Below are 15373 nucleotides of genomic sequence, written 5' to 3'. Positions count from 1 at the left end.
CTTGTACTACTGGTTGATTAACTAAGTCTTTGGGAATTTGAATGCCTGGCTTCTGCAGAACAGATGACAGCATCTTTCAGAGTCCAAACAAAAAAATGGTACTTTTTTTAGCTAAACAACTATTATTTATGTAATTTTCAATGCCTGTCCCTTAAAAGTGATCAGCTTGGTCATACTTCTCAATTTTTAACCTATGTTTAGAGTAACAATAGCTACGATAACTACTAGATAGGGTTGTTTTCTTTTAATGGTACTTTATTCCTTTTTTTTAGTGCCATTGTTTTGTTTTTCTTCTTGTTCCCTACTACTTTTCCACAAACCTACTCATTGCTGCAACAACAAGACGCTACTAGCATGATAGTTGCTGCTTTCTACATCTTTGGAGCTGTACAGCAAAATGGGAGCAGAAAGGGAGCTGAAGCATGAGGGATATTGGCTTCCCCTAGATCAGATGCCACGTTGTGCTGGCCTGGCTCTTGGTGACTGAGATGTCTGTTAAAGTGAATTTGCTTCAGAAGTGGACAGAGCTTGTTCATGGCTCTCCTGGAGTGGAGATGTATTTGCAGTCAGGGGACTTGGTTGAAGACAGTGGTGGATTTTTTGCAGTTTTCCTGAAATCTGTGTTTGTGATGCCCTGGAGAACTGATCAGAACTTCAAGGCTGTTGTGGAACCACCTTGCTGTGTTTTCTGCTTTCTGGCATTCAATTTACAGCCGGTTTTGATGTAAGTAATTGCTTTGATAGATATGCTCTTGGATTTTGAAGTAGAATTCAGGAGGGCATGATATCTGTTAGGCTATACAGATGTTTGGTTTAAGCAGAACAAAATTACATTGCACCACATAAATCCATCGTTATGTTTGCCTTTCGCTCACCTACATGTCTTGATGACAAAAAAGGTGACAAACCTACCTAGTAGCAGGGCAAATGACTGATCTAAGCCTGTGTTTTAATAGTGATCAATTGTGTGTTCTTGCAAAAAATTAGTACTAGATCTTGTAAACGTGCTGTAAATCTTTTTAGTGTGATTGTTTTGAAAATAAATGGTTCATTGTAATGCTTGTCACCATAAAGCTGCACAGCTCTTCTAGACTGCAGATAAAGGACACAGATATTGTGTGAACTGCCCTCGTGAAGGCTGTTGGGTACTTTTGATTGTCTGCTGCTGTACTTTTCCATTACTCCCAAACAAACCTCCCAAATGTGTTACACTGTCGGTGTTTTTTTTGTGGTGTGTATTAAAGTATGTGGTGCAGGCTTTGCTCCTTCCAAAACTATCTTTTCTGTGGAAGTCTACCCCAATTTGTTAAAGATTTAACAAATCTTTATTAGAACAAATATTTTGAACCTGTTGGCTGCTTTTATTCAATTGTCTTAAATTTCTGTGTCTAGACCATGTCTATTTTATCAATGCTGATTCTGGTAACACAAGTCAGTCACAGCCAAGATTTTCAGTGGTGGTTCAGAATGAGACTCAAGTACAACGAGTATCAACAGAAACTTTATGTATCAAGCTCTCAGTATCTGGTTTTGATGCTGGGTTAAGCTGGTTTTCTAGTAGTTCTTTGGGATAGTATGGGATAGTATTAGGTCCAATATAGCTGCTAAATTCAGTAAGTTATGAAGGGTTTTCTTTAAGCCAAGAGGAGGCATAAATGGGGAATAAATTCTTGAATTTTATATAATCTACTAATGATAGTTCTTTTCCCAACTGCATTTGTTTCCTTTCCCTCCTTTTTACATAAGACATAACCCTGGATCGTGTATTCATGTGAAGTCAGTGAAAACGTGCAAAGGATGATAAGCTTGCTGAAGACATTAACTCCTTAAGTTTTGATATTGTTAGTGACCCCTTTCTACTTTATGTACTTTTTTTGATAGCTGCTTGCTGTTGCCAAATTCAGGGGAAAAGATCCTTCAATCAGCCTCATGTTATCTTGCAACTTCATATTTTGAATTCCCACTGATCTCCTCTCTGCATCAATAAAGCATCCAGTTCATTTTACCCTCTCACTTATGAATACTTCACTGGTTACTAATCCGTTTGCGAGGAGCATGGTGAAAAAAGATCTGATAGCTTGTTGCCAGATGTCCCCATGGATTTCATAAGACTATATGGATTTGGTGGGAGCATATTAATCTCTGTAAAATATGCATTGGTACAAGCACAACAAAAAAAGGTGCAGCGCAAAGATAAGAGAGCTCATGCACTCTGAATTTTCTCTAAGCAATCAGTGCAAATTACTGACATACTTTTTTTTTATATTCACAGCAAGAACTCTGCTAAATTGATGTATTATTATTCCTCTGCCTTCCTAATCCTTTCTTCTGATTCAGGTTTAGTCAAATAGTCTTTGACTTTTTATATTCAAAACCATGTTAAAATGACAGCATTGCAGCATTTCAGTAGAAGCGGGCTGGGAGAACGCCACACAGGACTGCAGTGTGATAGCACAGAGATGAGAGGTAATCTTGGTCCCCATGGGAAATGCTTCTTATCAAGGAAAGGAAACCAGAAAGTATATTGTCTTGAGAACTTCTAGTTGCAGATGTGTAAATTTGTTTGGATTTGGAAGCAGTGGCTGGGAATATACACCCCAGACCATAAGTAGGCACCTGTTGTTGGCCATGGGAGGGGACAGTGCAGGGGACAAGCCCCCAGAGCAGCATGTGGACAGGTGTCAGCTGTTAGGACAAGCCTGCAGCCATGTAGTAACTATTCTCCTCAACTGCCTGGTATTTTAAAACCACTTGGTTTGATGCTCTTTTCAGCTGCCTCCAGAGCTGTTTAGAGGAATAAGTAGTGGTGAAGGACTAGGGATGGCCAAGGAGGCTTGAGGGGGAGGCAGGAGCAAGTGACTGTGCTTTTGGGGATATGGCAACCCTGGGACCAGTGGTCAGGACATGAATGTCTCCACAGCAGAGTTTGTGATCTCTCTGGACAGGATGAGAGCGGGGAGTGGGAGGTACTGCCTTTACAGAGGAAGGCAGAGGTAGAGGCTTGTTTGCAAGCACAAAGACTCAAGATCAGGAACAAATCAGGTAAAGCTCCTTGGTCATGCTGAGCCAAAGTGAAGGAGCTGTAATTTCAGTGGAAAGCAAGCAGAGGGCATCTTCGGAATCAGAGCACTGCTGTGTGAAAATCCTTTCAAAAAAGACGCAGCTACCTCAGATATCATGTGTTAGCCCTGTGCTTGTCTGCACAAGGATGCAAGGCTCCAGACAGTCATTCACACCTGTGTCGTGACCTCTTCTCCATGCTGCATGGCTGTACAGGACCAGGCTGCGCTAAGGCTGGCTTTTCTGCACATTGTACACCTCAAGCATGAGAGAGATGAAACTTGTGCTAGAGCTGAGAAGCATTGCTTTTCCTTCCTGCTATTTGAGTTGCCCCTCTAGAGACAGGTAGCTTAATCCATAGTAAACTGAATACATATTTGATAAATATAAGTATATTCATTCAGGAAAGAAAATTAATAGTTATTAGAACATTAGTCATGTCCTAGACTTCTTTGTCTTTGCTGGATGAACCAATCATGATCGTCCTCAGATACATATAATAGTTGCCTTGACCTGCTACCTGTCTCTCAAAACAGATTTTGGACACCTACAAATAATCTGTTTTGCTTTCAGTTAGCCTGCTAATTTTAGGGTCATATACACGTTCACAATATAATATGCTATGCCTGTCTGCTGAATAGAGGTATATTCCAGGACTTCACAGGAGAAGGCAGTCCTGCAAAATATGGGGTATGCCTGACACTGTTCAGTTTGTCCCGTGGGGTTCGGCCCTTTCCACAGCATGCAGAATAGTAACTCTTTCAGGAATTACAGTTCAAAGACCAGTACCCAGTTCTCAAAGGAAACTCTGCTTTCAAGCAGGGCTTTAGTTGTATTGAGGATTTGCACACCAGTTCTCCTTCTGTTTACTATTGTTTTTGTAAAGAAGCAATGGGACTCCCTCTGAAACGTTTCTCAATGTATCTATACTACTGAACATGTATGTAAATGAACTTCTAGGCCATGTATGACAAAAGCACTTCATTTTTCCTGTCACTGTGATGTTGTATATCGCGCTTGTCTTGGTAGTTTTCTACCAATGTGTCTCTGTAGGGATTTCCCCAAAATTTCTGCTGATACTTCCCTCACAAACATAACGTAAGCCTGAATTCTGCATAGATTCCCTTGACCTTCAGTGTAAGATTTATGTTTACACTGAGAAGGATTCATGACATGCAAGTTTTTCCACATAAAACCTAAATGTGCTAAGCTAGGTTTATCAAAGGGAATGGGCAGCTCCCAAGCTTCACCTATATTTGGGTACGATAAATTATGCTCTGGAGACACCTCTTCCTCTTTACTGACTGTTGAGAGAGCCCAGGTGCTAGTTCAGAATGACGCTTACACCTTTCAAGCAGCTGTATCAAGGAGCAGTCCAATAATTTGTACCAGCATGTGAAAGGTTTGAGGCTTTCCACTCCTTTAGAAGCTTGTGGTTAGCTACAGTCATTGCCTGCTCCTTTCTTCTTTAGGCTTCTTTCTTCTGAAGGCTCCTGTGGAAACCTGACCAAGTATGCACTGTTTATAATAGATGTATCAAGGCCTCTTGTGTTATCCAAGTGCATTTTTTAGTGCACATTACAGACAATCAATAGAACTATTTATAATCCCCGCTTTTCAATTAAACGGGGCTTCCCCCCCCACATTTCCATAAAATAAATGTTACTGTTTTTTTTAAAAGATTGTCTAATTGTTTTAGCTGCTGTTATCCAATCCTTTGAGCTCAGTGTAGTAAGCAATTTCTTCAAGCTGAGTTGCCTTTTATAATAGAGTGGAACCAGAGTTGTAAAAACTACATTATCTCACAAAATGAAATTAATCATGATGAAGGCAAAGTCTTCAGTTGTGCTGTTGTTGTCAGCTCTAATGTGAGAATGTTGCTGAAATATTGTTTGTTCTGTAGCTAGCTAATGAAGGAGGAGAGAAATCCTCATAATGTGCCATTTCAAAGTGATAGTTCCAGGCTCTTTTTTTTCAGCTCTCCGTTAGTTTAGTCCTGGTAATTTTTCCTTTGTACAGAAAAAAAATCAGTTCCTGAATATATTCTTTGATAGACTGAGTTTCAACGTAAAGTGGAAGTCTTGATTAGGAAATTGCTTTTCAAACAGACAAAATATATAAACCATATGTTATACAAGTATCTTACAGGTAATCTGCCAAGTTGGAATAAGAGAGAATACCCAGGAAACAAATTGTTTTCTTATTTTCCTTTGGCGATATGGTTACCTGCCAAACGCTTCATGTAAGACAGTGATGCAAATTCAAATGGCAATTTTAAAACTTCACTGGAGGCATTTACTTAATAAGGTAGAAATGCTTAGAACGGTTGGGGAGTAAGCTGTCAAGAAGCACCTCGGTATTTTTTTCTAATATTTTGGTAGAAAAGCTTAATGTCTGTTATGATAGATTATTAAACTCTCCCCAGAAGACAGGACTTTCTGAGGACCTTGTGCTCCCCTTCATTTCTGCGGGAATTCCTTAGGGAAAGCTCTCACCGAAAGCTTGTTATACGCTCCTTGCAGGCTGCAGCACGAGTGCTACCTTCTGCTGTTGCCTTTGGAGCATCAGCCTTCCCCAGGTTTCTTCTGGTCTGTGTGGGACTGCAGGGCTGATTTTGCAAAGATCCTCCCAAGTAAATCAAACTTCTCTGCAGATGGGTCTGATGGGTTTAATATTACTGCATCTGTAGGCGGATGGGACAGGGAAGTCAGAGCTTAGAAGAAGCTTCTGATCATAGGCTTCCCTCTTCTTCCAAGGATTCTTTCTCTTTCTTCTCTTGGCAAGGTCATCAGACTTAGGCCAGTTATATATCTCCAAGGGTTGAACGAATGAAGCATGGGCCAGAACGCAAGTCAGAAAGCGTGGCACTTTTCCTTTTGCCCTTCTGTGAGTCAATAGAAGAGTTGTGGGTGTGGGAGGCTACCTGAGGCATATTTATACATATATTGTATCACTGAGGATAATACATTGAAAGGATCTTGTTACTCTTAGAAAAATAATGTTAAGAAAATAAAATACACCAGGGCAAAAGCTTTCCTATTCCCTTTCTTCCTCCCTTTTCTCCCTTCTTCTGTTTTCTTTCCCCCCCCCCCTCTATTTTCTTTGTCCCTGTGTTTAAGAATTACAGTTTCCAAGTTGTTTACTAGAACTGCCCCAAGGGCACGTACTCATCCTGCAAAGTCTTGAGACTGTAGGCAGGAAAATCAGAATAGGAAAGCTGGTGATAATCAGGCTGGAAGGAGGGCAGAGGGTTGCTATGTAAAACGTTATGCTCCCTCTGCATTTGAGAGCCAGATAAACAGTGCTGGAAGTTTAATTCTTCTTGCATGCCTGAGGAAGCAAAATAAAACAGGCACTGTTTCTTAAGCAGAGGTGACTCCGCAGGGCTTAGACTAATACTATTAAGGTCCAAATCAGAAAAGGTTGTTGCAGTCAGCAATATTACTGCATGACCCCCTCTGTCATGCAGCTAAGGATGCTAAGCACAAAGTTAGGTGAGTTTGTTAAACTGTAGGAACTTTACTGGATTTTAGGGAATGAATGTACGACAGAGGAGAGATGCCAAGAATATAAACCTGAAAATGTTTTACCCATTTAAAACACATATTAGATGTGATCATGGTATGTCCAGTCATCAAAATGGACTACAGTGGACTGGTACGTGGCGGTGGCATCTCAGAGAAGAATAATGGGGGTTTTTTTTGTGAGAATGGTGCTGCTGGATATGACATTTGTGCTGGTTTAGGTGTATGTTTTGGTAACTGTGAGTGTGTGCATGTGTGTACAGACACATAAATACTTCTCCAGACTTACTCACTGGATATTTGCTTTCTTTCCTTAAAAAACTCATAAGAATTCCTCTTCAGCTACTGTTCTCATCAGAAATCAGTCAAGAGGTTATGGCTAGTGTGTATTAATGTATAAGTTTTCTATTCATGATAACTTAAGCTTTAAATCTAGATTTTTTTTTAAAATATATATACGTACAGGTAGTGATACGCTTGATTACTTTATATGCTTCTTTCCTTAATCTTTCTGTCATGTGTTCTTTGGCTGTGGTCCATTAGAGATACAGGTGTCAGTCTTTGACAAAAACTTCTAGGCTCCCTATGCTGTACTAGAGCACCCAGGCATTTTTTTAGTATAAATGTAAATAGTAAGCACTTTGCAAACCATATATTCCAGCCGTAAGAATTTGCTGCGATGCTTCTTTCCCTCCCCTCTACTACCAGCTGTAATGTCAAGTGAGCTGGCATAGCAGGGAGCTGACGGATGACTGCAGCTTGCAATAGTGGTGCTTGTTTTGAGATTTAAAGATCTTTCTGAATGTAACAAAGCTAGTCAGAAATGCCAGTATCATCAAAAAGATTTATTCTGTGCAACTCAGTAGTGAATTTCACATTTGTGTTATTTTTTTTGCATTACCTTGGTGGGTGGTTTTATGGTAATTAAAGCAGTTATTGTTGTGGAATTATGCGTTTTTTTCTGTGCATATATTGGTTGTGAGTGGAAGCATCTTCCAGCTTCCATCTAGTAGGAAACACAAGTTCACTCTCTCCTTAGCGCTCAAGACTAATAGCCTCAAAGACAGCAGGGCTTTTAAGAGAGTTAGTTCATCTGCTGTTCCCCTCTGCAGAGGAGTTTACAGAGGTCTTGTCCCAGAGAATTTTGCTCTGAGTTCCTGTGTGTCTGACCCCAGTGGCATTTGCCTATGCCTGTGGGACCTTTTGAGAAGAAGAGTCATGGCAGTGGTGGCTGGCCCATTCCATCTATAAAGTAAGGCAAGCATTAGCGTCACCTCCTCCAGCCCAAGGCCAAACTTGCCTTCCTGGTTCCTGATGAGATCATTCTCCTGTTGGACTTGGAGGTCCTGGTTACAGTAGTGTCATGGCCATGCAGCACTTTAAATTTGCATCAGTTGTGGTGAGATCTGTCTAGGTGCTGCCTGAGCCCAAAGGGAGGAGGAGGGAGGGAGGGACAAGGTGGATTGGTGTACACCTCCATCTTCTGCTAGGCTTTGTCTCACTGAGCACTGCTGGTTGCAACCTGCCCTTGTGAAGCAGCTTCTGCTGTGCTGACAGAAATGGGTCAAATGCTGCATTCATAAGGAAGGTGTATGCATTTATCTCCCTCTTGGGTTAGAGATCTGTACTCCTCACCTCTGCTGTTCTGCACTAGCTACAGCAACCGAGGTAAACGTATGCACAAAAGAAATACCACCGATAAACTTCTAATGATGCAGGACAAAAATTGTTTTTTTTTTCCTTTGTTTCTTCAGCATGCCTAAAGGTCTATTAATGACTTCAGTCCTATAGGTCTGGAGGAGCTTCCTTCATCAGCATTAAGTGCAAGATCCAATTTAGAATGACGTAATGCGTTAACATGCTCTCGACTTGCATCAGTGGGAAGGATTTTCCACTTTATGAGATGTGTCCTGCCAGAAGCTTCTTGGAGATGCATTTACCTAATGAAATTGATTTAGTGTCTGGCCTGTGTTGCCTGCTAATAAAATCTTTCAGAAAGAAATCTCGATAATGAGGTATTTTATGGCTTTCATTTATGATAAAATACAGTGTTTTATTTGCTTTATGACATATTTCTCTAAGTATATGGGGAAAAGAAGTAAAAATAAATTCTGTACAACAGTCATATTGAAAAGGAGTGACTTAGTGGAGCATGCTGAGTTCGTTACTCGAGTTTTGCTTTTGAGCTTGTGCATAGAATCTGCTGATAAGACATTTCTGTGTTCAAAAAGCTTATATGGGAAAAAACTGGAAACTATACTGTCAAGTAATTAACTCCATCTTATTAAGAACAACCCAAAACATTTTCTTTAAATTACAGCCCACTGAGGAAAGATAGAAAAGATTGCCATGTGCTGAACTTTGCTGACAGTAGACATTGACTCGGTTTGTTTTGCATTTACTTGCACCAAAAATATAAGCAGGGGAGTTGGATCTTCTCAGAGAATGCAAAACGAGTTTTTACACTTCTGCACAATGGCACTCGCTGGCTAGTCTTTGTATGGTTTATTATCTAGTTGATATTTTTAGCTTAATGCTGAGAAGAAACCCTTTACTTGCTAAGTAAGCAGAAAGGATCACTATTTCTATGATTTAGGGTGCAGAATTGTGCTCATGAAAGTGAAGGGCCTAACTCCCACTAATTTTATAATGGAATGGAATTGGCTACCATTAAAAAACGTTTTTACTCTGCACTGGTACCTTTGGCACTAGCAAAAGGTGGTATTGATTTTAAAGTCTCACATAAATATCACCTGCACATATAAGGAAATTAGCTAATGAGTGTTCATTTTCAATTAAGGATAATGCGTGTATAACTGTTCAGTAGCTGGGAAGAGAGATAATATACTTGAGCATTAAAAATACAACGAAGATCCAGAAAACCGTTACTCTGCAAACAAATGCTTCAGGCCAAACTAGAACCCTGTATAAAAGTGAATTAAATACATGGTCTTTGCAAAATAGTATCCAGATTTTTCTTCAAGTTTTATCTCCTCCATCTCACTGAATTGGGAAGGAAGCATGGATGTAACCAGAAGCAGTAACTACTTGCAGCCCACTCGCCTCATGCGTACTTGCGGTTCCTGTCTTGCGGTGCTAGAAATGCAGGTACTGGCATTTACCCTTAGCTTTTTAAACATCTTATTTCTTTGTCTTTGTTGTACCAACTCTCTTCTCTTCTGCCTGCTCCTTTCTGTTACACCTATGAAGCCTGTGCACCAAGGCACTCCTCCTCTTTTTCCTCCTCCTTCAGCTCCGTATGTCTAAAGCCTTACCTAAGTTGGTTTCCTCTCCTCATGATAAACCTCTTGAGTTTCCCCATAGTGAAGCCAGTCCCACTCTCTTGGCCATTCAGATCAAGCCTGGCTTTTGGGTGTTCCTGGGGCTTGATGCTTAACTCATCATTTTCATCCTTTGGTGGTGATGTACCGATGAAGGATTGTAAGAGAATGTAGGCAATAGGGAGGAAAACTTCAAATGTGTAAATGATGATAAAGCAGAACTGAATTATTAGTTGATTGGTCCTTTTCCCTCCCTTTTCCACATGCCTCTGACACACTTGTGGATACAGTCCAAAGTGAGAAACTTGCTAATGTTCCCACTCTTATTTATCTTGTTTTATTAATTTCTCAGCCTACCATCAAGTCTTTCTCTTTCTTGTTCAGAAGTAAGTCTGTCAGGTTAACTAAATAACAGTTTTCTTGACAAAGTGCATTGTATTAGCAGCTGCTAAGGCGTGCTTTATTGATTGCTGTTGCTTTTTATAAATTAAGTTTACTTCTACTGCTCTTGGCATTTAGTTGTAACTTGGATGTTTCATTTGTGAGGGAAAATTGAGGTTCATGAATGCAAGTCTTACCATACAGCTGCTGACTGCTTTCTACAATTTTATTATTCCAGAGCTCCAATGGAAGGAAACCACTTCGTCAGATGCATTGAAAAAAAAAAAAAAAGAGGCAAGAGGTTAATTATGTTGAATTGCTTTTTCAAGTAGAATTTAACTTCCGTGGGGAGAGATGTTTCAATCAATGTTGCGAGTATTGAGCTGAGACAGGGTCTGGGCAGCAAGGCAAGTTGACCAATGAGTGCACTAAAAAACCTGATGAACTTGGTCTTAGCTTGGAGATCGTTAAGGGAACTGAGAAATCATTAAATCTAGAAATGGGACCTAATGGAAGTCGATGAGAGAACAGCTATGGATATTTAATGAGCAGCACAGCATAGCATTCTCATCTCTTCAGAAATAAATAATGAGATACTTGAATTTTTCTTTGAACAACAATAAATGTAGAATGTGAAAATAGCATGGGGAAATAGAATCCTTTGGGCCATCCTCTCAGTAAGCGATTTCTACAAGCATTAATTAATTATCTGAGTTACTTGTGAAACAAGCTTATCTGAAACTATGGCACCATAAAATGTCTGTTTAATAGTTAGCCCCAAACCACATCTAGATTACCTTGAAACTCTGAGAGTTCATTACCCAGAATTATTGAAAAATTGACAGTGTAATTTCATTCTGCTGAAGAACACAGGATGAATTCTGCATGAAGACAGCTATACAACCAGAAATCCTGGTAAGCAGTCTGTTAGGAACAATGCCTTATTCCGTTGCTGTTACATATTCATTAACCTTCAGGTAGTTTGTACCTAGGGAATAGGTATGTTATTGCTGCACTTCTGACTGGTAACTTCTGATTAAATATGTGAAAAAAAAAAAAAGCATAATCAACAGGTCCACAACAGGTAGGGGGTGAACTTGGGAGCTAGAGCTACTTCAGCCAGTTTATCCTATAGGGATCCTCCTCATCACAGCTTGGCAAGGCAGCAGGGAGCAGTGGGCAGCAGTGAGGACATGAGGAAATTATATAGACTTCCGCATCCAGCTTTGCTGGGGAACTAGGATCCCTTAATTCCTTCATTGCCAACAGGAGGAGACACCAGATTCCTTAAAAGGCAAATAATTTTGTTCCTGTCATGCTTATTTGGGAATATCTTGTCCATCTTGACAGCTCTCGTTGCCTACTCTTTTGTCAGGGATCTGAAATGGCTGAACAAATGTGGAAGAGATTTGATTTTTGAAGAGTAACATCCACAGCAGCTCTTCAAAACATCTGTCTCTTACAGCACTCTCAGGTGGAATCTTTGCACATTGAACGGTCTGTTGTGCTTTTGATTTGGTTTTCTTTTTAAAATCTTTTCTTCTAGCCTCAATAATATTTTGGGGGCTAGGTTATTCCCATTTCTTTCTGGCTTTAAGGTAGTTCATGTGATTGGATTCTTCTATGCATCTCTGCAGAAGAGTGGCTGTAGATATAATCTGGCTTTTAAAAACATGCAGAGCTGTAGTTCTCTCTTAGGGAAATCTGAATTTAGATGGTTATCCACAAGAGGTAGCATCCTCAAACACTGACACAGGAGACTGCAATGGGCAATTTTCTGATCAATGAGACTATAATTAAGACCCGCAAAAATGTATTTTTCGAGAAATCGTTGTAGTTGTTATTCCTTACCCCCCTGTTCTTCTGACCTTAGGTAAAGGAAAGGGAAACTGGGAATTGACCAGTGCTGAAAGGCTAACAGGATGGTGGCTGGCTTCTGCCTCAACCAGCCACATGTGATCTCACACTCATCTCTTTGGGTGAAGCAGAAGGCAGAGTTCCTATTGAGTTAGCAGAGTCCAGGATTTTAGTAGAATTGCTCAATTGTTGTGCTGAAGCAAGGTATCCGGGACTTTACCCTGGAACACTGTTGGGCACTGAGGGTTTCCTGAGCTTGACAACTGCAAGAGAAATTCCCCTAAGGTGTGTCTCAAAGAGCGGTGTCTGGTTAGTGTTTATTGCTAGCTGCTCGGCTCTGTTCAGTCACTCCTCATTTCTGTTAACTTTTAACTTGTGTTTTTCTGTTTTGTGTCTGACACAGGGGTCAATTTTTCTGCCAAAGCTATAATGCAGTATGGCTGAGAAGTGGGGGAGTAGTGATCTGATCAGATTAAAAGTCATCATCTATTAGTTTCTCCAAAGCTTTTTACTTTTAAGGGAGTGTTGCGCATTTGGAATATGATTTTATGTACTTTCACGCTTAACAGAAAATAATAGTCTTTATAAACATGAGATGTCCTTGATAGTATGAATAGAATTTTACTCCTGTCTCAAGTATCAACTTCTTCAGCTTTATATTTGTGTATATTTGGGCTCTGCTTTTCTCAATGTATTGCACTCTTTGGAGTCAGATGAATACTGCTGCTAACATTGGTGGTTTCCATCAGCTTTGCAATTATGACTGCCTTTGTTAATAGATGGGGGAAAAACTGTCTTTGAGGAGACTAGACAAAAATAATTTGTTGCTTGGTCCTGGGCTGTTCTTAAGACAGAGCCGAGCTCTTTTTAGCATTCCTGAAGCTGTCGCGTGGTGCTGCATGAGGGGGTGCTCCTAAAAATGGTCCCTCATCTGGGCATGTCTGTGTCTGCAAGTCAGAGCACGGTGCTCAGCAGGTGCGTGCTAGCCCTAATATAAACTGAAATATGCGTATATTTGCTGGGTTATTCATTGTTTGTTAATATCAGGCACGTTGTTAACAGTTCAATAATTGCTCAATCAAACTAGGAGTTTTTTAAAAAAATAAAGCCTTTTAATATTATCACTATCTCTTTTTAGTATATGAGAGGCTTACGGTCTATAAGCACAAGAAACTGGTTTTAAGTATTCACAGTTCCCTGTGAAGAAGAAAATTATTGCTAATTCCTGGTCAGATAACAGTTTTCTTGCCTGTGATGCAGGTCCCCCAAAAGTATGTTTGATTTTTCTTGCAGAAGAACCACGGATTGCATGAGGAGGATGTTTTGATGGGGCTCCCCGAGGGAAGAAACACTGTCGGTATGGTTCCAGGAAGCAATAAGCACCTTCATGAAAATAACTCAAGTCCCCATCCTTAATCCCTGCCTATCCTTTTTTATCTGATGGACTCAGTGAGGGCTGGAAGATCACAGCGCGGCTGAAAACGAAAGGGAGTTAACAAGATGTGACCAGCCGATGGATAAAACAATAGGCGAAGCCCTCCACGTTGTCTAGTGCCCAGGTATCCTTCCCATGCACAGGTAGCCATGTGGATCGTGGGGAGTTTGCTCTGCTGCTTAACGCTCGGAGGGCTGCCATGGGCGGGCGGCTCGTGCCCAACGCAGTGCAGCTGCGCCTTCCACAGCCTCAGCGAAGGGACCAAAGCCAGGTATGATGATACCCTTCCCCAGGGGGTTGCTGCTTTTTCTCTAGGTGTCAGGGGTTTTATTGCTTCTCCTCTGTAAGGATGCTTGGAGGAGAAAATATCGCTTCCAGTCTTTGTGTCCATTATTTTTTTGCAGTTGCTTTGCGCTCTAGCTTTATTTGCAGAGGATTAGCTTCTGGAAACGCAGTAAGCTGATTTCAGAGAAAGCATTTGGGCATCTCCTCTGTGAGAACAGAAGTGACATAATTACTGCTGGCACAACAGCAAAAAGGGAATAAAATTTAAGCAGCGTTTTCTCCTTTTTTTACCTTGAAAATGCTAGTTTTAAAAGGCTTTATTCTGCTCTGCTGCTTTGTTTCTTTAGTGTAACTACATTTGGTTTATGTTGTGGTACCAAAAACTGCAATTCAAATTTCTTAAAAGATCTTTCAGTTGGGGATTTTAGGCAAAGCGATAGGCTCTAGTTGAGAATGACCGAAAACATTAGATGATAATAGTAATAATAAAAATAAAATCGGATAAGTCACAGACAGGAAACTTTCCATTAAAATAGAAGACAAGACCAGAAGGGCATCCATTTTTGAATGCAGCGCCATTGTACAGACATTTCTCTGGAGGACTGTAATAAAGAAGTCTTTCTGAAGGGTAATCACAAATTAATGATCTGACTTAATGAAACACAGACTACATTTTTATAAGGTATGGTTCTCAGTAAAGGAGGTTTTGTGACAGATAGAGGAATTGCAAAATTCTTTTGAAGAAATATTTTCTAGACAAGACCGCAGTACTGAAATGAAAGGCTGTCCCCTGTATTTTGGACAGCCATGAAATAGACCTATCATTCATATCACTTTTATGGTGCTATAGATTTAATAGCAGCAACTTTCCCGGTAAGAAGTGTGGTAGAGACACAAGTAGTCTGCAATTGTTAGAAGGGAGAGCGATAGCAAGAGAGGTAATTATTGCTCCATAAATGTCACAGCTCCTAGGGGAATTTCTTCTCAGCTACTGGAAAAATCTGTAGTGTGTTTTGGCAAGACACATAGTAAAACAAATATCCTTTAGTCCCTTAAGAAGTGTAATGTCACCTATTTTTTCTGCATTATGATTCGTATTTCTCACTAGTAGAAGAAGGTTATCCCATAGATTAAATATTTAGTGCTTGCTGACACATTTTTAGGGACAATATGGGAAGTACACTTTTACTGCCACAGTGTACCTGTTATCACATATCATGCATACGCAAAAAACCAAATTATTGAAAGAGTATTTCTGGACTTTTCATATTTGATAGATTTTTCTCTTCTTCAGTGTCTCAACTTTTAGCTGAGGATGGGCAAGATTTAATGCCATAATAAAAGTACTGGATGAGAGTAATGTACTATGCTTTGATTATAAATTAACAATTTAACTGTATGCTCAAATAACATTTAACTCTGGAAAACTCGCATGAGCCATTCAGTGATGTTATTTGTTTTTGTTCAGAGCAGAGGAATAACTGCCTGGTTTTGGCAGTAATATTTATAATATTCTATTTATCAGCCAGGCAACACGATAAGAAACTCTT

The 15373-nt window shown here is 40.1% G+C and overlaps 1 protein-coding gene across 1 annotated transcript in view; it reads left to right on the top strand.

The window, feature by feature from the left end:
- The window catches only part of LRIT1 (leucine rich repeat, Ig-like and transmembrane domains 1), a 49021-nt gene that overhangs the window by 17617 nt on the left and 16031 nt on the right, over window positions 1–15373 (top strand). Inside the window, exon 2 of the mRNA XM_009567518.2 lies at window positions 13397–13809. Within this exon, the coding sequence (XP_009565813.2) occupies window positions 13688–13809 (122 nt within the window). The 5' untranslated portion in view covers window positions 13397–13687. The remainder of the gene's footprint in view (window positions 1–13396; window positions 13810–15373) is intronic.

Source organism: Cuculus canorus, chromosome 7 (assembly GCF_017976375.1).
Source record: "Cuculus canorus isolate bCucCan1 chromosome 7, bCucCan1.pri, whole genome shotgun sequence".
Taxonomy (NCBI): Eukaryota; Metazoa; Chordata; class Aves; order Cuculiformes; family Cuculidae; genus Cuculus; species Cuculus canorus.
The sequence above is the reverse complement of the archived record's forward strand: the minus strand, read 5'-3'. Positions and strand labels throughout refer to the sequence as shown.